This window comes from Tenebrio molitor, chromosome 5, assembly GCF_963966145.1.
Source record: "Tenebrio molitor chromosome 5, icTenMoli1.1, whole genome shotgun sequence".
Lineage (NCBI taxonomy): Eukaryota > Metazoa > Arthropoda > Insecta > Coleoptera > Tenebrionidae > Tenebrio > Tenebrio molitor.
In genome coordinates, this window is record NC_091050.1 from 1,232,439 (window position 1) to 1,255,018 (window position 22,580).

The window sequence follows — 22,580 nt, forward strand, 5'->3', positions numbered from 1 at the left end:
TCTTATTAATTGATTTATTTATTACATAGCGAAAGCGCATGTTAACAAAAAATAATTTTCAATTTTAACAATATCGTATACTTAAATACAACTATTATATTTCTAAAGATTTGCATTTTACCAAGTTCGATCAATCAAGAGTAGTCAGTCAAAGTTATGTCGATTATTTTTGTGGAGGTGACACGAATGTCTCCCACGCTTGAATTTGAATATCAAGAGTTCGCAGCACGAGAGGTATTCGCAAGCGTGAGAGACATGAGTGAAAGCACCACAAAAATAATCTTCTCAACTTTGACCAAGAATGGTATTCGCGGGACTATTCAGTGAACAAAATTTATAATCAGATTTGCCAATTATTCATCAGTAGTGAAACTAACAGACAATTTTCACTAGTGATGAATAATCATTCTGCTTAAATAACCTCTTCAATTATTTTCAGTTTTTTATCCCTATAATTCCTAAAATGTCTCATTTAACCAAAATCCAACAAGATTTAGTTTGTCACGTACTAAAAACTAAAAAGACCTTGAAATAAACAACAAGAAATATGTATTTGTGGTAAATGAGTGATAACATTTTTCGAAAATTTGAATTTGTACTTTGATAAAAATACTAATCAGTGTATAAATGTTCTGAAACCTTTTAAGTCACGTTAATTATTTTTTGTACTGCTTAACATAAACATCTTTACATTTTGTCTCTGCAAATACGAAGAACGTGAAAAGATGGACTCACATATTTTGAAAACTCATTCAGACAGTAAGCTTTTGACATTATTTTTAGATTTAGATTAGATTACAATATATCGATAAACCATATAAAAAAATGTAAAAAGTAATGTAATAGTAAAGTGAACGAATTAAAAAGCTTAAAGGAGATCATTTCTTCATTCTCCAACCTTAGTAAAGGCAAGTGTGCTTACTCTTATGTTCCAGTTTTGAAACAGTTTAATTTAAATCTTGAGGACTTTGTCCAAAAGAGAGTGGTAACAAATTGTGCGTGGTAAAGCATCATTTCCTCTCCTGTCAATTCATAGATTTAATAAATAATAAATCTTGAAATGAACAATAAAATGATGTTTGTGTTTCCTGACCACTACATTTAGATTGTCTGTTTTTATATAATTTTAATTTTTGTCCAGGTACAATTGAATGCAGACAGTTATCCGACGAGTTTTTGGAAGAAACGTTATCACTAATGGAAAAGGTGTACTTCTCTGAAGAGAAAATCCTTGTAGCATTTGGCCTCACCGCAGATCCCCAAACCATATTCGAAGAACGACAAGTGATGAAAAATATTGTTGAGGACGGCGTCTCGGTCATCGCAATCGACAAAAACAACAACCATGTTATCGGTGCTTGTCTCAACAAGATACACGTGACAACACCCAAAAACTAGTTGGCAACAAACCAATTTTGTTTATTCCAGGTAAAACCCGGATCTGGAGAGGACACATTCTACGGCAAAATTGCAAAGAGCACTAATGCCTCGGCGAAAAAATCTGTCACCGAATTTGACGATTACGTAATTCGCACGTTTTTCGAAATGTGCCAAGTCGACTGTGTGTTGGAGATCACTATGATTAGCATTTTGCCGGAATACAGAAATAGAGGCATAGCTAGAATGTTGTATCAGATAGTTATTGACCTCGGGAGAGTGTTGGCGAAAGGAGTCAACTCGAAAAAATCTGTTGATGGTAGAGAGTTGGCTCTGGAACCTGTTCCTGAAACAATTGTCTTTGTGTGTACCAGTGAGAAAGCTTGGCAGGTAGCTGAAGATATAGGCTTCAAGCTTGTTGCCACACTAGACTATGACAAGTTTAAATGTGAAGAGAAAACTCTTGCAGATGTTATGCAAATCAAAGAAAGTCAAATTAAACTAGCGAGCTTGAAGCTACGATAAATAGAAAATTTTATTAGTGCTTATATGAAATACTAAAATACAGGAATATTCACCTAAGGATGACGAGGCTGACCAGGTAAAAATTCAACCAAAAATACATTTTACATATACAGGGTGTTTGAAAATTGCTAGTACAAAAAAAAAACTGTGGCATCTGGAAGCCCTAAGAAATCCAAAAAACCAATTTTTAATTTTTTAAAACAAAATGGATAAAGTAACCCTATCCCTGCATATTCTACGCCTCAGGCGGGGCAATATTTTTTAAACCTTGGTAACCAAGCGTGATAACGAAGGACTATACAACAATATGAAAAATTTATATTTTTTTGCAAGATCTTGGCAACCACAGATTGACAGTTTAAGAACATCAAATTTTTTATTTCATTATTGCTAAACAACGTGAAGTATCTTTTTAAAATACCTTAACTCAGTGCCGCACTAACAATTTTAACCCAATTTTTAGTCATTTTTATCTCGAAAACTAGAGGATTTTTATTAGAATTTTTTTTTGCCGATGACTTCAACTCACCATCACCAATTACCAGTTTTTTTTTGTACTAGCAATTTTCAAACAGCCTGTATATACATTGTGTTTTGGTATTTAAAAATCAAATCAAGAATCCATCTAGGTATTCTATCGCGCGTTCAAATGAAATCCTGAGCTGAGCAGGCATCGGAAAAATTAAACCGTTTAGAAAAGTGTACAGTTTAATTTTCCCGCCGTTTGTCACGAATGACATTTGTTTATGTTTAATTGGGACACAATTCAACATGTTTGTTTTCAGCAAAGGGTGCCCTTAGATATTTGCTTCGAGAATAGGAATCGTTAAGTTATTCTATTTCTAATGTAAAACACTGCAAAGAAAGAAAAAAAGAAAAATTTTTTTGGCTCTAAATTTTAGGTTATCGGTCAACATACTCCAATTAATCTACGCTTTAAAAAAGCACAACAATTGAGAGTTACCAACGAGATATTAGTTTGAACGGTATATCTGTCATTGCGTTTTTTGTTCATATTTAGTAGGTATTTTATAATGTTTTCAAACGATGACAGAACCGACATGATCCTGCTTACCCATTACTTTTGTGATTTTAGTTGCTTATTATTGTTATTAAAGCATACTTTATTGAGAGGGGTATTTTTCTGTCAGAACTTGACATTCATTAGACTGACGTTAAGAGCTATCATGTGCATTATGATGTAGTAGCGATCGAGATAGCTTTATGAATTGTATTTTGGGTTGCATTTTTACCTGGTCAGGCTCGTCATCTTATGTGAATAATCCTGTATATGACAACAGCAGCAAGCATGGGATAAAAAGATAGATTAGTGTAAAAATGTATATTTAGAACAGAATATGTACAAACGGTCGCACAAGAAATCCAATAAATGTCTGAAAAATAAAAAATATTTTAAAAAACAATTTAGTCCCTTTTATTCATAAAAGAAATTAAAATGTAGCAAAAACAAAACAGACAAGAATTTCACCTAACTGTATTGACTTAATAAAAAAAAAACTTCTAGAACTGAGAGATAATGACTAAATGCTCAATAATGATAGGTATCATAAATGAAAGCTTGACTCTTTAAATTATATTTAATGCTACTCGGTGTTCTCATTCCTTGCGTAGTTGTTCCAAAATTGTCCACCAATAAGTCACGTCACTTGATACTTCAGTCAGTGTGGTCAGCATGATCAACTATCGCCACCAAGACCTCCTGAATGGTAAGTCTCTTGAGACAATCACTCCCCAACCTTGAGTTGCCTCGTTCCAGACGATGTCTTGTGGGTGGTTCGAATCAATGGAGGAAAAATGTTCCGCTGCGGAGTCATCAAGTTTGTGATTAAGTTGACACTTTCCTTGTACTCCTTTCTACTACTGGCCCAAACCTACTTCTTCGTTTTAACACCAGACGCAGACCAATTAATCCAATACGGACCACTCTTCTTTCAAATGTGCTATGTAAATTTCTTTAAGTGTTTTTTTCTGCACCAAACCACTAACACCTTGCAGGCGACGCTCGGCATGTTTGTGGTTCTTCTCAGGAATGGAATGATTGAAGATGTGATGGAAGTGATTGATTTGTGGGATGTTAAATCTGCCGGGGAAGAGGTGGAAAGTACCATAAAGAGAGAATCGAGGGCGATAAATATTTTTGTCGTGGTAAACACCACAGTCATGCTGGTTTGGGCCAGTGCTAATGTTTTTTCAGTCGACGACGACGACGAAGTGTTTTTTACTAATTGGCTTATTCAAAAGTAGTTTTTTGGACAAACCAAATTTATCATCGTACTCATCAAGTCGACATTTTTTGTGGCAACTCCATGCATGACAGTTCATGGGTACCAGATTATCTACACCTTGCAGCACGTCAAGTTCCAAATGTACATGTTTAACAAATACGTGGAAGAACTTACAAAAGGATTCACAACGTGCTAATGCAAATTCCTCTTTGATGAAGTTAACTTTAGACTAAAATTTTTGATAAAGAGACACTGCGATTTTTTACTGTAAATTCTATGTATAAATTCCAAAAAGCTCAAAAGCATCAAAACCAAAGCAACTTGTGTGACAACGACGATCAGTTGGAGAAACAACATCTTGATCTTATTACCACTGTTACCAGTCCTTTATATCTGCCAAATTAATTTTCCTAGCATCATGTTTTGAACAAAATAAAAAAATATTGTATTACACTCGTTTTATAAGTCATTTTGTCGCACGCTGCGCTCGTCGTGATCTAAAAAACGCGTGCGAGAAAATGGTGTCTTACAAAACTCGTATAATAAATTGCTAATATAGGTGTATTTTATATTTTTAAAAGCTAGTTTCAAAGTATCATGGCAAATAACAATAAAAAAGCATTTGTTGATACGTGCTGAAGATCTCTTCGAAAAATGTTATCTACATCATGTAAATGTATGGATATGGAAAACCATGAAAACTTCAAGTTTTACTATTATTAGCCTGATTTATGGTTAAGGTCTACTTTTGTCGATTGCTTGCATAAAAAATATCATTATCTCTCCTCGCAGCAAACATTATAGATCAGACAGCAAAAAAATGAATTCGCTAGTGTTGAGAACCAACAAGGATAGTAAGTAAATTGTTTGTTTCTCGATTATGACATTGTTATAAAAATTGATATTGAGAAAGAAAGAGAAAGATAAAGAGAAAGAAAGTCAACCTATATTTGAGGATTATAAATCATGAATATGGGGGTAGCACCGGAAGAGAGCCTAAAATAGAGAAAAAAAAATATAAAAACTGAAAAAAAAAAATCTACATAAATAAGAATAAAATGGACAGTGTGTTCTACAGGTGTCACACAGTAAATCATGAAATCTGTTGTTATTTTTATTTTTTGATAGTCAATGAAACAAATCAAAATCTAGTTCAATAATAATAGTAGGTGCATTAATAAATTTAAACTGTTTTGTTGGAAAGTAGTTTCTTTAAGAATATTTATTGTGTCATTTATATTTGTTGTATTTATTTTTTCAGACACACTCGAATACAGACAACTAACCAGCGATGACGTAGAGGAAGCTCTAACAATAATGGAAAAAACATTTCTCCGTGAAGAGAACGTGTGTCGAGCATATGGCCTAACGAAAAACCCCCAAAACGTTGCCGAACAACGAAAACTAATGCGAGATATTGTCAAAGATGGTGTCTCGATCGTTGTAATCGACAAGAGCAACAACAAAGTTGTCGGTGCTTCCCTCAACAAGATACACGTGACCACAAACCAAATCCAATTTTCACTAGACCAATGAATTTTGTTTCAGGTGAAACCTGCACCTGGGGAGAAAACCTACCACGGAAAATTTGCAGATATGAGCAAAGAGTCAATCAGCCGATCGAACGCCGAGTTTGATGACTACACTGTCTCCACATTCTTCGAGCTCTGTCAAGTTGACTGTTTGCTAGAACTGACGATGGTTGGTCTTTTACCCGAATACAGAAAGGACACTAACGGAACATTGATCTATCAGACAGTAATTGATCTTGGACGAGGGTTGGCCACAGGAGTGAAGACGAAGCAGCCTGTTGATGGACAAGAGTTAGCTTTGGAACCTGTTCCAGAAATAATTACTGGTGTGTGTACCACTGAGAAGGCCTGGGTCAGGGCGAAGCATTTTGGTTTTAAACTGGTCGCCGAAGTGGGTTTTGATAAGTTCAGTTTCGAAGGAAAGACTCTTGCAGACGTTGTGGACAACAAAGACTTTCAAATCAAGCTGGTGTACCAAAGCTTAAAGTAATCAACACCCTGGTTCAGTATGATGCTTTAAATTCTTCAATCCTGAAGAATTTCAAAAATAGATTTTTTAGCTCTTAAAAAGTAAACAATATAAATACGTGTCTTTGTCTTTGGGAGATGTTGTTATGGAAAATTGTTTGAATAAAATTATTTCCCTTAAACACAAATCCTTCGTTTTTATTGTTAAGTTTAATTCCTACTATAAAAACTGTTTAGACAAGTTGTGTAACTTATTGAATTCTAAACAAAATCCCTTCTATGAAATTTTCTGTGCCATCAATAGTTTCTGAGTTATGATATTTAATATGTTGCTCCGTTTGCAACGCAAATTTTAAATTTACTTTGAGTCACGGCTTCCGTTAAATTCACACTACCACTGCATTTACAATAATCTTTACAACTGTATATGTAACACTTAGAAATTTCAAGTGTTACAACGGTAAATCTAAATTTAGGAAATTAACAGTTTTAAGACTCTTCTTTCAAAGATCTAAAATATTCCGTCAAAGAATGCAAAGGATACGCTGCTGAGTAATTTCTTTCACATTTTTTCATCTCAGTTAGTTCACTAGCAAAAAAGATGTTTTTATCTAAATCAATTCATGACAAAGTTTGATAGTCCCCCATTAAAGATAATTTTATAAAAATAAGAATAATGTCAGGCAATCTATTAATCCAGAAAATATGTTTTTACAAACGACTTTACTGTAAAATTGTAAATCTACCTACTACAATTTTACAAATATTATCATATTAGTCACCCACTTGTTAAAACGTGACTCATATGATAATTCACAAATAAATAATTTATGCAAATACGCTACTGGCGCACGTATTTATTCACTTACTTAAATAGTCACCAAACTTTAAATTCTTAGTGAATAATTTTAGATAATTTATATTTTTAACGTTAATACAACTTTCAAGGACAATATACGGGGTCATTATAAATGTTTGTAACAACTAGTGGGCGTAGCGGCGCACCTAAAGCATAGCGCACAGCCACCTACGATGGTACTATAATTTATAATGACCCCCCATTTATATTTTATTTTTATACTGGGATTCGTTAAATCAAAAAAGAAGAGACCAGGAAAATAAATGAATTTAAATGAAAATCTGGAAATTGTTCTTATTGATTATTGATTTATTTATTACGTAGCAAAAGCGCATGTTAACAAAAAATAATTTTCAATTTTAACAATATCGTATACTTCAATACAACTGTTATATTTCTAAAGAGTTGCATTTTACCAAGTTCGGTTAATTCAACAGTTCCAATTTTTTAAATTGAAAAATGGTGAATGCGCCGGGTGAGAATATAATCACTTCTTATAATACCATGAGTCAGTCAAAGTTATGTCGATTATTTTTGTGGTGCTGTCACGAATGTCTCCCACGCTTGAATTTGAATATCAAGAGTGTGAGTGAAAGCACCACAAAAATAATTTTCTTAACTTTGACTAAGAATGGTATTCGCGGAACTATTCAGTGAACAAAATAAATAACAGACAATTTTCACTAGTGATGAATAATCATCATGATTAGACCAGGAATGACATTTATTGGAGAATACTTGTCACATGACATGTGAGTCGAATAATTTGAAAAACATCGTCGTAAAACTGCCTAAATAACGTCTTAAATAATTTTCATTTTTAATTCCTAAAATGTCCCACTTAACCAAAATCCAACAAGTTTAGTTTGTCATGTAAAGGGTGTTTTTTTTTTAATTTGGCGGCGAAGTAGGCGTTGGAAAGTCGATTGAGATCGCACCACTCGTGTAAAAGTGTAAGATTTAAACAGCTGATCTGCGATCCGTAACCTGTATAGTGCGTTCACAATCGACAGTTCAACGCCTACTTCGACGCTAAATTTAAAAAAAAACACCCGTTACTTGTTAATAAAATATTACTAATCAACAAACTAAACAGATTGTAGAAGGTTGTAAAAAGACCTTGAAATAAACAACAAGGGATATATATTTGTGGTAAATGAGTGATAACATTTTTCAAAAATTTGCATTTGTACTTTGATAAAAAACTAATCAGTGTATAAATGTTCTGAAACCTTGTAGGTCACGGTAATTATTTTTTGTAGTGCTTAACATAAACATCTTTACATTTTGTCTATTGAAATACGAAGAACGTGAAAAGATGGACTCACATATTTTGAAAACACATCCAGACAGTAAGCTTTTGACATTATTTTTAGATTTAAATTTTTTTTAAATGAAAAACGTAAACTGAACGAATAGTAAAGTGCGTGGTAAAGCATCATTTCCTCTCCTGTCAATTAATAGATTTAATTAATAATAAATCTTGAAATGAACAAAAAAAGGATATTTGTGTTTCCTGACCACTACATTTATCTTGTCAGTTTTTGTATAATTTTAATTTTTGTCCAGGTACAATTGAATGCAGACAGTTATCCGAGGAGTTTTTGGAAGAAACGTTATCACTAATGGAAAAGGTGTACTTTGCTGAAGAGAAAATCGTTGGAGCATTTGGCCTCACCCAAGATTCCCAAACCATATTCGAAGAGCGGCAAGTGATGAAAGATATTATCGAGGACGGCGTCTCGGTCATCGCAATCGACAAAAACAACAACAACAAAGTTATCGGTGCTTGTCTCAACAAGATACACGTGACAACACCCAAAAACTAGTTGGCAACAAACCAATTTTGTTTATTCCAGGTAAACCCCGGATCTGGAGAGGAAACATTCTACGGAAAAATCGCAAAGAGCAGTAAAGTCTCGGCGATTAAATCCATCACCGAATTTGACGATTACGTAATTCGCAAGTTTTTCGAATTGTGCCAAGTCGACTGTGTGTTGGAGTTCACTATGATTGGCATTTTGCCTGAATACAGAAATAGAGGCACAGCTAAAACGTTGTATCAGATCGTTATTGACCTCGGGAGAGTGTTGGCGAAAGGAGTCAACGCGAAGAAATCTGTTGATGGTAGAGAGTTGGCTGTGGAACCTGTTCCTGAAACCATTGTCGGTGTGTGTACCAGTGAGAAGGCTTGGCAGGTGGGTGAAGATATGGGCTTCAAGCTTGTTGCCACACTAGACTATGAACAGTTTAAATGTGAAGAGAAAACTCTTGCAGATGTGCAAGTCGAAGAAAGTCAAATTAAACTAGTGACCTTTGAGCTACGATAAATAGAAAATTTTATTAGTGCCTATATGAAATACAAAAATACAGGAATATTCACGTAAGGATGACGAGGCTGACCAGATAAAAATGCAACCCAAAATACATTTTACAAAGTATATATTGTGTTTTGGTATTTGAAAATTAAATCAAGAATCCAAGTAGGTATTTCATCGCGCGTTCAAATGTAATCCTGGGCTGAGTAGGCGTTGAAAAAATTAAATCGTTTAGAACGGTGTAAAGTTTGAATTTCCCGCCGTTTGACACGAATGACATTTGTTTATGTTTAATCGCGACACAATTGAACATGTTTGTTTTCAGCAAAGGGTGCCCTTAGATATTTGCTTCGAGAACAGGAATCGTTGAGTTATTCTATTTTTAATGTAAAACATTGCAAAGAAAGAAAAAAGAAAGATTTTTTTGGCTCTAAATTTTTGGTTAGCTGTCAACATACTCCAATTAATCTACGCTTTAAAAAAGCACAACAATTGAGGTTTTCCAACGCCTTCCCAGCCCAGGATATCTTTTGAACGCGCGATATTTAGTAGGTATTTTATTTTATAATGTTTTCAAACGATGACAGAACCGACATGACTTTTGAGACTTTAGTTGCTTATTATTGTTATTAAATCATACTTGACATTCATTAGACTGACGATCGAGATAGCTTTATGAATTGTATTTCGGGTTGCATTTTTACCTGGTCAGGCTCCTCATCTTACATGAATAACCCTGTATATGACAACAGCAGCAAGCATGGGATAAGAAGATAGATTAGTGTAAAAATGTAGGTACATATATTTAAAACAGAATATAAACGGTTGCACAAGAAATGTAATGAATGTCTGAAAAATAAAAAATATTTTAAAAAACAATTTAGTCCCTTTTATTTATAAAAGAATTAAAACGTAGTAAAAACAAAACAGACAAGAATTTCACCTGACTGTATTGACTTAATAAAAAAAAAACTTCTAGAACTGGTAATGACTAAATGCTCAATAAATGAAAGCTTGACTCTTCAAATTATATTTAATGCTACACTAGAAACTTTAACAAGTCCCGGGGTTCTCATTCCTTACGTAGTTGTTCCAAAATTGTCACGTACAAGTTTTACTTGATACTTCAGTCAGTGTGGTCAGCATGATCAACTACCGCCACCAAGACCTCCTGAATGGTAAGTCTCTTGAGACAATCACTCCCCACCTTGAGTTGCCTCGTTCCAGACGACGTCTTGTGGGTGGTTCGAATCCTGGGAGGAAAAATTTTTCAGTGCGGAGTCGTCAAGTTTGTGATTAAGTTGACACTTTCCTTGTACTCCTTTCTACTCCTGGCCCAAACCTACTTCTTCGTTTTCGCACCAGACGCCGACCAATTAATCCAATACGGACCACTCTTCTTTCAAATGTGCTATGTAAATTTCTTTAAGTATTTTTTTCTGCACCAAATCACTAACACCTTGCAGGCGACGCTCGGAATGTTTGTGGTTCTGCTCAGGAATCGAATGATTGAAGATGTGATGGAAGTGATTGATTTGTGGGATGTTAAATCTGCCGGGGAAGAGGTGGAAAGTAAGATAAAGAGAGAATCGAAGGCGATAAATATTTTTGTCGTGGTAAACACCACAGTCATGCTGGTTTGGGCCAGTGCTAATGTTTTTTCAGTCGACGACGACGACCAAGTGTTTTTTACTAATTGGCTGATGCAAAAGTGGTTTTTTGGACATACCAAATGTCTCATCATACTCATCAAGTTGACATTTTTTGTGGCAGCTCCATGCATGACAGTTCATGGGTACCAGATTATCTACACCTTGCAGCACGTGAAGTTCCAAATGTACATGTTTAACAAATACGTGGAAGAACTTACAAAAGGGTTCACAACGTGCGAATGCAAACTCCTCTTTGATGAAGTTTACCAAAATGAAGTTAACTTTAGACTAAAATTTTTGATAAAAAGACACTGCGATTTTTTACGGTAAATTCTATGTATAAATTCCAAAAAGCTCAATTCTTTGTTTCTAAAAAATAAAATAAGAGATTGTAGATTCTTAATCTTCTGCAACCGCAGAACTTTATTTCCAGTTGGAGTAAGAACATCTTGATGAAGATGGACCACTTAATACTACCGTTCAGTATGGGTGGTTGCCTTGTCGGTCTCAGTATTGCACTTTCTTTCTTTCAAGTGAGTAATTCAATGATCTAAACACGAGTTGCAGTCTTAATCTTGCGGATTTTGTGATAATTTCAAAATTAGATTACAGATGAATCTCACAGCGTGAGACTATTGCGCGCCTCACTCTTCTCCATTTTCGGCATGACCACCTTCTGGAGTCTAATCACTGCAGGGCAAACTTTACAAGACGAGGTCGTATTAGTCGAATCTCTTCCACTCAAAATCATTTTTTTGCAGTCGGAAAGAATTTTCTCGAGCTTCTTGGTAATAAACTGGTACACCTGGAACAACAAAAACACAAAAATTCTCTTGATCATTTTGCGTAATTGCCTTGCACCGATCAAAATCAAATTTACAGATAGCTTGGCCATCAATTATCAACTAGGGATGGGCGTAAGTGACACCTGGCGATATCGATTAAAATCCAATTTGTGGCTTACAGATCTGCAAGACAGTCTACACGGTAGTTTCAGTTTTCGGCACTGTAAAATAGATTGAGTGTAAAAGGTTGGATAAATAAATTTAGTCCAAGGAAAATATTGTTTAATTAAAAAAAAAACAAATATTTGCGTGTAATATGTGTGCGAAGTGAAGCTTGAAGGTCATGAGTCGCCATTTGTCAGAGAGGCAAAGGCGCCGAGGTTGTGTGTATTTATGCATCTATGTGCGTCGAAAATATCATTTATCTTGAACATTGTTTAGAACAGTGTAAAGTTTGAATTTCCCGCCGTTTGACACGAATGACATTTGTTTATGTTTAATCGGGACATAATTGAACATGTTTGTTTTCAGCAAAGCATCTTTAGATATTTGCTTCGAGAATAGGAATCGTTAAATTATTCTATTTTTAATGTAAAACATTGCAAAGAAAGAAAAAAATAAAGATTTTTTTGGATCTAAATTTTAGGTTAGCTGTTAACATGCTCCAATTAATCTACGCTTTAAAAAAGCATAACAATTGACGCTTTCCAACGCCATTTGAACGCGCGATATTTCTTTGTGGTAATTCATTGCACATTTTCAAGGCCATGGGTTGTTTGGTTGCCTATCTATCTGATTAGTTTATCTATTATTTACGTGGCTATGTTTTTGGTTGCAGAAAGTCTTTAGCTGGCCAATTTACAAATTCATATTTAAAGTTAATTTACAAATCGATATGTTCCAGAGGGCCACACTAAATTTTGTTAATGAATATTTCATAACTTCTCTTATTATCTGTCAAGTAAGTAAATTGGTTCAGCAATTTATTTAATGGACCCTTTATTGGTATAACATTTTTATTATCGACTTCTGAAGAAAACTCTTCTTTCAGTAGTTACTGTACGAGTACTATTTAAGTGTAATCAATTTTTGTTGAATAATTGGGAAATTGGAAATATAAAAACAATAATCTCAGGCGCTGTTACACTTCCAATAGGTCGATTTTTTTGCAATTTCTTCCAATTTATTTTTTCTTGGATATCACTTTTATTAAAACATGTTTGATATATTTATCTGCCTCTCTGACACGTAATTAACAAAGCACTTAGTATGACTGTCATTTTACAAAATGTGAGATGGCTCTTTAAGTAGGTACTCTGCTTTACGTAGTCCACCAAAGAGATAATTGCTCTGCAATCAATAAATTTATTGAATACCCAATATGTTAAGCAACTCGTGACTGATGCTATTACCTTTTCTAAAAGACTTAAAAACCAGATAATAACACCTAAACAAATATTGTTACATACTTGATATGTCTACGACTCTGTTTAAATAACTAACAAATGTCTGCAAAAATATTTGTTTATTTATTTCTTGAAAGGTTTGTCCGACCAGACTTTACTAAACAAGTAAACAAATTCTCCAGAAAATTGAACATAATTTTTTACTAATTGTTTGGCAAACAATACAAATGTCTTCTGAATGAAACTAATGTTCAAAAATATTCTATCTACCACCGTGAGATATATCCTACATATCTCACTCATTTCAATCATATAATTTTATCGTGCGGTAATGTAAATAACGGAACGAGTTGATTACATTTCTATCAACCCAAAATTCAAATCTGCTGGTCGTACTTGTTTATTTTATTTTTTACTTCATAAAATGTTAACAGTAGCAATGTACGGAAGTAACGCAAGTAGTAATAATTTGAAGTTCTGCAAGTCACTGTAGTTAGAAACATAATTTCATTGTTAAATCAGGCGGTACATTTTAATCAAAGAGCTTTCACCCAACAGCTGTTATGAGCCACTCAAAAACAAATGTTATCAATGCGATTAAATTGATATGAAGGTTGTCCAATTTTGCGTTGATGTAATACCGATTTAAATTTTAAAAGAGATTTCAAAAATATAAATTGATTGTTTATAGATTTGTCAGTCAGAATCCGTTGATTACTACTTTGTATTTAATTTGTTATTAATTTCGTAATAAAAAATAAATTGTTTTTAATTCAAACACATCATTAATGAGATAAGTTATTGCTTATTTGTACGAGTATATCTCCCACTGTACACTTCGTTGCCCAACAACCCAACAAGTCGAGGATATTCATGATTTACAATATTTTTTTTATTGAAGAAGGACCGAAATAAAAGCAAGAATCATTTCCAGCAAGTACTTTTTTTCTAAGTTTTCATTTCACATCATTCTCTACCTACATCGTCTCTTCAAAATGTTTATAAGGGAAATGGCACACGGAAATATTTGAAAATTACTAATTACTAATAAAATAATTAAATCAGACGGCGACTCTTAAGTGGACCAATTTAATTAAGACGAGCACATTTTTATCAATTTTCGTAAACATTTTTTTCTTGGTTTCCATTATTGATAACAATGCTGATTGTGACGTCGACCAAATCGGACTGATAAATGTTAAGCGTCACAATCTGAAGACACTCTTCAACCATCACATCGCCAGCACGGTGAAAAAAAAATTTGTGTAAACATGGACGCCAAAGTGTGGGTGATCAACGGTAAGTCTTTGTTTCTTAAACGTAACTTGCGCTGTAAGAAAATATTTTTTTGGGTAGGTTTTCATAAGTGATAATTTTTCTTTTTTGTTTCGTTTTTAACAGAGTGGGTTCGGTTTGATTTTAAAGAACTCCCATTACAAAGGAACAAAAACAAACTAAAACCAAACGGCCCAATGAAATGATCGAGTTTATTTGGATTATAAATTGGTTGATAAAAAAATTATGTAATAAAAACAACCTTCGAATCTGAACCTCTATTATTGGTGAGTGAAGGACCAATGTTTGTTAACGGATGTTGGCGTTTAAAAACGCGACTCGACATGCAATGTTTATTTGTACTATTGTTTAATAAATTGTTAAATATTAACAGTGTAAGAATAAAACACACAAAAAAGAAACAATTTCAAATAAGACACTTGTCTCATTCTCAGCTCGGAAAAATTTTCCACACAAGTGAGATTGATAATTTTATTTATTAATTTATTGGCAGTAATTTTTTGTAGTTTTGATTTGGTTCTTTAGAAAGAACTCTATAGATGTATACTTTAAGTAAATATGTCGGTAAGAAATGGGGAAATCTAATTAAAAAATATTTCATCGGATAAAAATCACACACCTTGACTCATATGTAGAAAAAGAGTGATTGGAGTGGTTGGTGGAATTTTAATTAAATCCGAGCTCGATAAATAACACAAGATAAATTAGAGAAGAATTTACTTATTGATTAAAAAAATATTTGTAATAAAATAAATAACGTATGTGTCAAAACTGTCAAACATCTGTAATCCGTGGAGCGTTCACAATCGACTCTTCAACGCCGACTTTGAATAAATTTAAATAAACAGTCGATATTTTAATTTCTCCCCAACCCAATATGTAAAATCCATTCAAAAATCAAAAAACCACCACCTGTTGCTTTAAGTTGGTAAAATTTAAAAAACCCTAGGTAGATATTTTTTCATACTATGTTGGTAACTAAAAAAATTATGACTTTATTTGATTCAAGATAAAATTCAAATGCTTTGAATTCAGTTCATATTGTTTTATTAGCAGCACGTTTCATTTATTTATTGATTCTTCTTATTTTTACTTAAAGATGCCCAGAAAAACAAGACATTTAATAAACACTTAACCTCAAAATTACAATTCTCACTAAATTTTACACTAAACAGCGTTGCCGATAGTAATTATCGAGGAAAATGCGACGTTGGTGTTTTTTTAATTTTTGAATGGACTTCAGTTATAAACTTTCTCTATGCATTCTTATCCCTTTCTTTCTATTCTTTTTCTTCCTTTTCTTCTTTTTTTGTTTTCTACTCCCGCAGTCTTTGCAATACATTTTTTCGTTCCTTTCTGCTTTTTATTTTATTGCCGGACCCCTTTCTTCACAACTACTCTTCAGTGTTCTTATTTAATTTTTCATTTGACTCTTATTCTCAGTTCTCACTTTCCTTCGCTCTTTCGGCCCAATTCTAATTTTTGTTTGATTGCCAGACTCGCTGCAGTGCCAGCAAATGACCGCCGCCTACCTCGAGGAGGCCGTCTCGATGATGGACGCCGCCTTTTTCCGCCACGAGACCGTCAGCAGATGCCTCGGCCTACCCAACGACACTGCCGCCCTCGCCGAACTCAAACAACTCACAACCGCCGCCGCCAAAGACGGAGTTTCCGTCATCGCGATCGACAAAACCACCAACAAAGTGATCGGCGCCGCCTTCAACAAATTGCAAGTCCGACAAACACACCGCATCTTTTATTCTTCTCTAACTCATCCTTTCTAGGTAAAGGACGACACCGCGTTCGCCAATTTCGTCAACTCCTGGAAGCAAAAACGAGCAAAAGCAATTGTCAAGTTTATGGCGGAGGTTGACAGCTTGTACAACTTCTTCGACAAGTGCGGAGTGGACTGTCTGTTGGAGTTCATGTTCGTGGGGATTTTACCCGAGTACAGGAAGAAGGGTGTGGCGAAGAAGTTGTGCGAGGCTACCATAGAGATCGGAAAGGATTTGGCTAGAGGGGTTAACGTGAAGAGGTCGGTCGATGGGCGAAAATTGGGGCTGGAACCGGTGCCCAAAATTATAACGGCGATCTTCACTTGCGAAGCCACTAAAGTCATCGGGAAGAAGTTGGGGTTCAAGGTCGTGGTGGAGGAGAAGTTCGAAGAGTACGAGTTTGAGGGGAGGAATTTTGCCAGTGTTGTCGGCGATGAAATTTCCACGTTCACGTTGGAGTACAGAGATTTAAAATGAATTATCAAGTCACTTCGTAGGTATTTCTAAACGTTGAGGCAATGACATTTTAAGTAAACATTACTTCAACACTCATTGTTGTTGATCAGATAAGTAAATATGTCCAGTCATGCTCATCTTCAATAAAAAGCAACAAACAGAATAACTCGCACATGGTGACAGTTTTTTTCCGAAAATTTGGGACATTATTTTTTTTTAAATCAATTTGCGAAGGTTTGACGCCATCTTGTCTAGAAAATTGTTACCTATATGAATAAAATCTTAGAAACATTTCGTGTCCTTTCTTTGCATTTTATTCCAAGACGAAATATCTGCTTCGCGAGGTGACACTTATGTACTCTGCTTCAAACCTAACCATTCCTGAGATGCAAAAAAATTAAAACGACATAATATCATTTTTTGCCTAATTTTGGAATGGTCTCTGTTTTTTCTTTTTTTAAAGGCGCCATCTGTTAGAAGGTAGCTAAACTGACAAATTCGTGAAAATGGTCGCCATAATATGTATTGTCAGAATTCCAGGTGAAGAGCTAACAAACTAATTAGTTCAAGCAGCCGCTCGCTTTAATTGCTAATCCGTGAAGCCTGTATTTTGGAAATTTATTCTCCGTAATGAAATCTAGACATCGAGTGATTTTGAACGAATTTAGAGAAAAAACCTACTAAATCATGCCTTCACAAAAAAATCGATTATTTTGTTTACGAAAAATAATTTGGCTATGAAACTTCCTTATCGTCTCATCCAAACCTTCGTCTTTCCACAACACAACAAACTCTTCTTCTACTAACGGAAATGTTCATCGAAACACTCCTTGAGTACCTGCTTAAAATGCACAGAGACTGATAAACAAGTGTTAGACTACATTCTCAAAAGATAAATACCTATTATTTACGAGAGTAGATTAGATAAATAAATATGTATTCATATTTGTTTCCACCAGAAATTAAATATAAGTTAAAAGAAAGTGTAACTGGCAACAACAAATTTACATTAGCATGATGGAGAATCAGATACTTGCAATCAGTGATGACGGTAAATAATAACTTTCAAAATGTTGTTGCTTTATTTCTTCAGTGTTAACACAGGTTCAATTCAGTACCAGCAGCTGACTTCGAAATACCTAGAAGGAGCTTGCGAGGTTACGAAGAAAACGGTTTTCACCAGTGGAACTATGTGTCGCTTTCTCGGTGTCCCCGAAGACGAAGATGCTTTAGCCGAACTGACCCGAATCTCGCGGACGGCAGCCAAAGACGGCGTCAGCGTCATCGCCATCGACAAAACCACAGACAAAGTCGTCGCCGTGGCCATCAACAAGTTTCTCGTAAGTCCCTTCCCCAACGGTCCCCTAAACTCACACTTCACTTGTAGCAAAAATCGCAGCCGTTTTTTGAGAACTTTCGAAAAACATTCAAGAATCCAAAATCTCTCAAAATAATCGATTTCATAACAAGCTCCGACGACCTCTGCGACCTGTTCGAACACTGCAAAGTAGACTGCTTGATGGAAATCTTGTTTCTGGGGACTCTGCCGGAATACAGGAAGAAGGGAATCGCGAAGAAACTGTGCGAACTTTCTGTAGACGTAGCCCAAAAACTGTACGACGGCGTGAACGTGAAGAAGTGTGTCGATGGAAAAGATCTGACTCTGGAGCCGGTGCCAAAAGTGGTTTATGCGATTTTTGTTTCTTTTATCTCTCAACGAATCGGGAAAGAGCTGGGATTTGAAATTGCAGCCGAACGGAGCAACAGAAGGTTGGAGCTGATGGGACAAGTTTTCGAAAACCCAAATTCCGAAACGGCAACCACGACAATAGAGTACAAAATGTTGGGCAAGAATTAAGTACGGTCGTCTTCAGCTGAGTTACAGTTTATTGTCGTGGAAATGTAGATATAAATAAAAAATTAATAACAACATACTGTGAGTTGTGAGAGTGATATACAAATCTTTATAATTTACCAGTAAGTTGTCCAGTCCACGCTCCACGAAAACTACGTTTACTTCTTCTAATGACGTTAGGGGGCGCTAAAATTTCGGTGTAAAATCAATTTTCGCTGATTATTCGTTATTTTCAAAAAAACAATTTGTATCTGGATAAACCGTAGGAATCACAAACGGAAAAGATTTAATAAACGTTACAATATCATAAACCCGATAAATCGTTTATTGCAGGAAACTGTAATGATGAAATTACGTACACCACTAACAGATCTGTCTGAACAATTATGTCAAATAAATGTCAAAAATTGATGAACAATTTCTTTAGCGTTTTTTTAAAATAAATTGTTAAAAGGTCACGACTTTTCCAAATAGATAAAATAACGAAACGTATTAAATATCAATTGTATATGCATTGCTTTCAGTTATTGCACAATGGAGGTCAAAACGTGGCCGAATGTGACCGGTAGATCTTTATTATTTTATCATTCGTTACTCTATTGCTTTTGAAATTCACACCGCTGGATTCCTCTTTTCAATGCGCTTCTTTTGAGGCCAAAGCAATTTTACCACGCTTTTTTCGAGAGAAATTCACAAAAAACAAAAAAACTCATATTTTTGGCTCCCACACCAACAAATCGGGTCTATGACCGGAACTTTCCCTATGCCTGAATTCCACTCATCCTAAACAATTCAATTTCGTTCGAATCGGCGACAAAAAATGTTTTCGAAAAAACCATGAACCTTTTGATTTTTCGACTTTTTGTTTTTCGTCTTCTTGTTTTTCGACTTTTTTTCCTAACATCCTTTAGAGATAAGGTTCCAACATGATTATTGATTACGTTTGACGTATTTACCACGTCACATTTTTCTGTTAGCAATTGTTTACAATGCGCGAAGCTTGAATATCGCTAATGATTGCCACAATTCCCATTTTACATTATAAAAACAAAACGTGATCACACATATTTATTTAACATTTTGTATACTATAGCTAATGTTTCTGGACCAGCAGGACCTCCCACAATTTCCTCTATCTCCTTGGTACTCAGCTGGACAGCTACTTCAAAACCCAGCCCACGCCCTATTCGTTGAGAAATAGGAACAAAAATTGCACTGACGCCCTGCGGAACTGGTTCTAAAACCACGTTCTTTCCATCAATTCCCTTTTTGACGTTAACACCGTTGTACAATTTTTCAGCCAAGTCTACGGACATTTTACATAGATTTTTTGCAATTCCCTTCTTCCTGTATTCAGGTAAAGTTCCCAGAAAAGAGATCTCCATCAGACAATCTACACGACAGTGATCAAAGAGATCAAAAACGTTGTGGATTTTGACCATAAAATCCAGTAATCCTAGAGATTTTGGGTTATTGAAGGTTTTCTGGAAATTTTCGAAAAATGGTTGCAACTTTGTCTGAAAAGGATTCGACAGTTTGACATTTGTGTGTGAAAAAATTGTCTAACTTACAAGTAACTTATTCAAGACTACACCCACTACTTTTCCCGTTTTGTTGTCAACCGCGACAACAGATAAACCATCTTTGGCTGTTTCTAAAAAGAGCTGCTGATACTCTGCTAAGGCTTCTATGTCATTCTCATTATCGACACTGGTTAAAAGTGTTTTTACTATGACCTGACCTGCTTCCTTCAGATGTCTCTCAACCAATTGTTGGTACTGAATGGCAGAGCCTCCAAGAAAAAAATCAAGCAAAGAAATGCCAAAACTTTGAAACAAATGAAAGTTACCATCGTCAATAAGTGCATTCGCCTCACTATTCATAACGCGCACATTCGTAACAGTTACCGTTCATTTAAAGCGGATTTTGTTGAAGGTCAGTCCAAGGGTCATGCCAGGTTTTTAGAACAGATTATATTTGATAACTGTGGGCGGAGCTTAACGAAAGGAACTTTAAAGACAGTGGCGTATCAAAAATGCAGGGGCGTAGCATGGCAGATGTTAAAAGAAATTAAGTAAAAAATAAAAACACTTATACGGGGTCATTATAAATGTTTGTAACAATTAGTGGGCGTAGCGGCGCACCTAAAGCAGAAAGATGGCTGACATTTCGAGAAAAAAAGAAATACTAATTTTAAATGGACTGACTAATCTGGATTTCGAAAAATGAATAACACAATGAATGTAAAATAAAATAAATATATTTCTGTTATTTTTGTCCGCAATCCGAAAAAGGCCATTAATGCAACCCAGACGAGAATGAAGAAGGAACAGAACTTGAATGAATATAGTTATGTACAGGCATGTGTAGGTCAATTGCACAAACGTTTATCTGTTTAAGAGTGGTGCACTTACAGTGATAAATTGTTTTTTTAAAATAGTTGCATGGCGAACGTTATCAAGTGATAACAGGAAATTGCGTGAAGCCAAGGGCTCATTCAAATGTACCTACCTACTAATAAAATAAAACGTAGTAGGAGTCAGTTTTTCTTGTAACAAACAATCATGGATGACGAAACACTTTCAATTAGCGAAGATGGTAAAGTTTTGCGACTTTTTTCTGCGATTGATTTTTTCTATAGGCAGCAATAAATTCTTTGTAGGTTCGATTCGGTACCAACAACTAACTGCAAAATATCTAGACGCAGCTTGCGAAGTCACAAGAACGGCACTATTCCCCAACGAAAGCACTTGTCGCACCATCGGTGCAGACAAAGACCCTGAAGCTTTGGCAGAGCTTGTTGAAATTGCCCGAGCGGCCGCCAAAGACGGCGTCACCGTAATCGCCGTCGACAAAAGCACCGACAAAGTCGCCGGCGTGGCCTTCAACAAGTTTCTCGTAAGTCCCTTCTCTAACAATCCGTCAAACTCACACTTCCCTTGTAGCAAAAATCGCAACCGTTTTTTGAGAACTTCCGAACAACATTCAAGAACCCGAAGTCTCTCCAAATAATCGATTTCATAATCAGCTCCGACGACCTCTGCGACCTGTTCGAACACTGCAAAGTGGACTGCTTGATGGAAATCTTGTTTCTGGCGACTCTGCCGGAATACAGGAAGAGGGGAATCGCGAAAAGGCTGTGCGAACACTCTGTAGACTTAGCCCAAAAACTGTACGACGGCGTGAACGTGAAAAAGTGTGTCGATGGAAAAGATCTGGCTCTGGAGCCGGTGCCGAAAGTGGTTTATGCGATTTTTACTTCTTTCATCTCTCAACGAATCGGGAACGAGCTGGGATTTGAAATTGCAGCCGAACGGAGCAACAGAAGCTTGGAGGTGATGGGACAAGTTTTCGAAAACCCAAACTCCGAAACGACAACCACGACAATGGAGTACAAAATGTTGGGCAAGAATTAAGTACGGTCGTCTTCAGCTGAGTTACAGTTTATTGTCGTGGAAATGTAGATATAAATAAAAAATTAATAACAACATACTGTGAGTTGTGAGAGTGATATACAAATCTTTATAATTTACCAGTAAGTTGTCCAGTCCACGCTCCACGAAAACTACGTTTAGTTCTTCTGTCGTTAGGGGGCGCTAAAATTTCGGTGTAAAAAGAATTTTCGCCGTTTATTCGTTATTTTCAAAAAAACAATTTGTATCTGGATAAACCGTAGGAATCACTAACGGAAAAGGTTTAATAAACGTTACAATATCATAAATCCAATAAATCATTTATTGCAGGAAACTGTAATGCTGCAATTACGTACACCACTAACAGATTGCGCACCTGTCTGAACAATTATAAAGTCACTAGAAACTATAAGTAGCGCAATCGTCCGCCATGTTTGGGATTTTCGAAGCGGAAAATTCAAAAATTAAAGAAAATTTCTTGACCACATTTTAATGTACAATAAACATAACATATTGGACGTCTCAAATAAAACATTTATTTCACTTTCTGCTTGCTGCAAGTGAAATTGCTGTTGTGCCTCAGATAAAAAAATTGTTTTCATCAAAATGACGAAAAT

General features: G+C 35.3%; 6 protein-coding genes and 1 long non-coding RNA gene across 11 annotated transcripts; 6 read left to right on the plus strand and 1 right to left on the minus strand.

Moving 5' to 3' along the window:
• The first annotated feature begins 633 nt into the window (after nucleotides 1-633).
• Nucleotides 634-10,182, plus strand: LOC138131849 (uncharacterized). 2 transcript variants are annotated; one of them, XM_069049100.1, is made up of 3 exons: nucleotides 634-759; nucleotides 8,577-8,815; nucleotides 8,867-10,182. In XM_069049100.1, exons 1-3 carry the CDS (start codon nucleotides 726-728, stop codon nucleotides 9,335-9,337), a joined length of 744 nt encoding a protein of 247 aa, XP_068905201.1. In that variant the 5' UTR covers nucleotides 634-725; the 3' UTR covers nucleotides 9,338-10,182. The 2 variants fall into 2 exon arrangements, with proteins under 2 accessions (XP_068905201.1, XP_068905200.1); XM_069049099.1 differs by lacking the exon at nucleotides 634-759 and adding an exon at nucleotides 8,225-8,359.
• On the plus strand, nucleotides 4,437-6,336 carry LOC138131850 (uncharacterized). 2 transcript variants are annotated; one of them, XM_069049102.1, is made up of 4 exons: nucleotides 4,437-5,002; nucleotides 5,410-5,645; nucleotides 5,697-5,849; nucleotides 5,904-6,336. In XM_069049102.1, exons 1-4 carry the CDS (start codon nucleotides 4,969-4,971, stop codon nucleotides 6,168-6,170), a joined length of 690 nt encoding a protein of 229 aa, XP_068905203.1. In that variant the 5' UTR covers nucleotides 4,437-4,968; the 3' UTR covers nucleotides 6,171-6,336. The 2 variants fall into 2 exon arrangements, with proteins under 2 accessions (XP_068905203.1, XP_068905202.1); XM_069049101.1 differs by having other exon boundaries at nucleotides 4,740-5,002; nucleotides 5,697-6,336.
• A 138-nt stretch (nucleotides 10,183-10,320) lies between the features above and the next one.
• On the plus strand, nucleotides 10,321-12,038 carry LOC138131846 (uncharacterized). 3 transcript variants are annotated; one of them, XM_069049093.1, is made up of 4 exons: nucleotides 10,321-10,503; nucleotides 10,553-11,303; nucleotides 11,411-11,510; nucleotides 11,583-12,032. In XM_069049093.1, the coding sequence occupies exons 1-4, from the start codon at nucleotides 10,470-10,472 to the stop codon at nucleotides 11,997-11,999; spliced, it is 1,302 nt and encodes a 433-aa protein (XP_068905194.1). In that variant the 5' UTR covers nucleotides 10,321-10,469; the 3' UTR covers nucleotides 12,000-12,032. The 3 variants fall into 3 exon arrangements, 2 of the variants coding, with proteins under 2 accessions (XP_068905194.1, XP_068905195.1); XM_069049094.1 differs by having other exon boundaries at nucleotides 10,321-10,740; nucleotides 10,792-11,303; nucleotides 11,583-12,017; XR_011159922.1 differs by lacking the exons at nucleotides 10,321-10,503; nucleotides 10,553-11,303 and having other exon boundaries at nucleotides 11,345-11,510; nucleotides 11,583-11,894; nucleotides 11,944-12,038.
• A 2,273-nt stretch (nucleotides 12,039-14,311) lies between these two features.
• LOC138131854 (uncharacterized) lies at nucleotides 14,312-16,986 on the plus strand. The gene is made up of 3 exons (XM_069049105.1): nucleotides 14,312-14,467; nucleotides 15,962-16,197; nucleotides 16,249-16,986. Exons 1-3 carry the CDS (start codon nucleotides 14,440-14,442, stop codon nucleotides 16,714-16,716), a joined length of 732 nt encoding a protein of 243 aa, XP_068905206.1. The 5' UTR covers nucleotides 14,312-14,439; the 3' UTR covers nucleotides 16,717-16,986.
• A 602-nt stretch (nucleotides 16,987-17,588) lies between these two features.
• On the plus strand, nucleotides 17,589-18,627 carry LOC138131848 (uncharacterized). Its single transcript, XM_069049098.1, has 3 exons — nucleotides 17,589-17,746; nucleotides 17,800-18,035; nucleotides 18,083-18,627. The coding sequence occupies exons 1-3, from the start codon at nucleotides 17,710-17,712 to the stop codon at nucleotides 18,551-18,553; spliced, it is 744 nt and encodes a 247-aa protein (XP_068905199.1). The 5' UTR covers nucleotides 17,589-17,709; the 3' UTR covers nucleotides 18,554-18,627.
• Nucleotides 18,628-19,605: 978 nt separating this feature from the next.
• Nucleotides 19,606-20,558, minus strand: LOC138131855 (uncharacterized). Its single transcript, XR_011159923.1, has 3 exons — nucleotides 20,400-20,558; nucleotides 20,122-20,342; nucleotides 19,606-20,067 (listed from the first exon to the last, which is right to left on the minus strand). It is a non-coding gene; the product is annotated as an uncharacterized lncRNA (long non-coding RNA).
• Nucleotides 20,559-20,722: 164 nt separating this feature from the next.
• Nucleotides 20,723-22,040, plus strand: LOC138131853 (uncharacterized). The gene is made up of 3 exons (XM_069049104.1): nucleotides 20,723-21,148; nucleotides 21,213-21,448; nucleotides 21,496-22,040. The coding sequence occupies exons 1-3, from the start codon at nucleotides 21,115-21,117 to the stop codon at nucleotides 21,964-21,966; spliced, it is 741 nt and encodes a 246-aa protein (XP_068905205.1). The 5' UTR covers nucleotides 20,723-21,114; the 3' UTR covers nucleotides 21,967-22,040.
• Nucleotides 22,041-22,580: the final 540 nt, after the last annotated feature.

What these genes read in the sequence shown, in the direction of transcription:
- LOC138131849 (XM_069049100.1), top strand. Translation starts at nt 726, where the DNA reads ATGGACTCACATATTTTGAAAACTCATTCAGACA. An exon ending in TTTGAAAACTCATTCAGACA is followed by an intron (nt 760 to 8,576) that starts GTAAGCTTTTGA and finishes ATTTTTGTCCAG; the next exon opens with GTACAATTGAATGCAGACAG. An exon ending in CTTGTCTCAACAAGATACAC is followed by an intron (nt 8,816 to 8,866) that starts GTGACAACACCC and finishes TGTTTATTCCAG; the next exon opens with GTAAACCCCGGATCTGGAGA.
- LOC138131850 (XM_069049101.1), top strand. Translation starts at nt 4,969, where the DNA reads ATGAATTCGCTAGTGTTGAGAACCAACAAGGATA. An exon ending in GTTGAGAACCAACAAGGATA is followed by an intron (nt 5,003 to 5,409) that starts GTAAGTAAATTG and finishes TTATTTTTTCAG; the next exon opens with ACACACTCGAATACAGACAA. An exon ending in CTTCCCTCAACAAGATACAC is followed by an intron (nt 5,646 to 5,696) that starts GTGACCACAAAC and finishes ATTTTGTTTCAG; the next exon opens with GTGAAACCTGCACCTGGGGA.
- LOC138131846 (XM_069049093.1), top strand. Translation starts at nt 10,470, where the DNA reads ATGATCAACTACCGCCACCAAGACCTCCTGAATG. An exon ending in CCACCAAGACCTCCTGAATG is followed by an intron (nt 10,504 to 10,552) that starts GTAAGTCTCTTG and finishes GCCTCGTTCCAG; the next exon opens with ACGACGTCTTGTGGGTGGTT. An exon ending in AGACACTGCGATTTTTTACG is followed by an intron (nt 11,304 to 11,410) that starts GTAAATTCTATG and finishes CTTTATTTCCAG; the next exon opens with TTGGAGTAAGAACATCTTGA.
- LOC138131854 (XM_069049105.1), top strand. Translation starts at nt 14,440, where the DNA reads ATGGACGCCAAAGTGTGGGTGATCAACG. An exon ending in CAAAGTGTGGGTGATCAACG is followed by an intron (nt 14,468 to 15,961) that starts GTAAGTCTTTGT and finishes TTTGATTGCCAG; the next exon opens with ACTCGCTGCAGTGCCAGCAA. An exon ending in CCGCCTTCAACAAATTGCAA is followed by an intron (nt 16,198 to 16,248) that starts GTCCGACAAACA and finishes CATCCTTTCTAG; the next exon opens with GTAAAGGACGACACCGCGTT.
- LOC138131848 (XM_069049098.1), top strand. Translation starts at nt 17,710, where the DNA reads ATGATGGAGAATCAGATACTTGCAATCAGTGATGACG. An exon ending in ACTTGCAATCAGTGATGACG is followed by an intron (nt 17,747 to 17,799) that starts GTAAATAATAAC and finishes GTGTTAACACAG; the next exon opens with GTTCAATTCAGTACCAGCAG. An exon ending in TGGCCATCAACAAGTTTCTC is followed by an intron (nt 18,036 to 18,082) that starts GTAAGTCCCTTC and finishes CTTCACTTGTAG; the next exon opens with CAAAAATCGCAGCCGTTTTT.
- LOC138131853 (XM_069049104.1), top strand. Translation starts at nt 21,115, where the DNA reads ATGGATGACGAAACACTTTCAATTAGCGAAGATG. An exon ending in ACTTTCAATTAGCGAAGATG is followed by an intron (nt 21,149 to 21,212) that starts GTAAAGTTTTGC and finishes AATTCTTTGTAG; the next exon opens with GTTCGATTCGGTACCAACAA. An exon ending in TGGCCTTCAACAAGTTTCTC is followed by an intron (nt 21,449 to 21,495) that starts GTAAGTCCCTTC and finishes CTTCCCTTGTAG; the next exon opens with CAAAAATCGCAACCGTTTTT.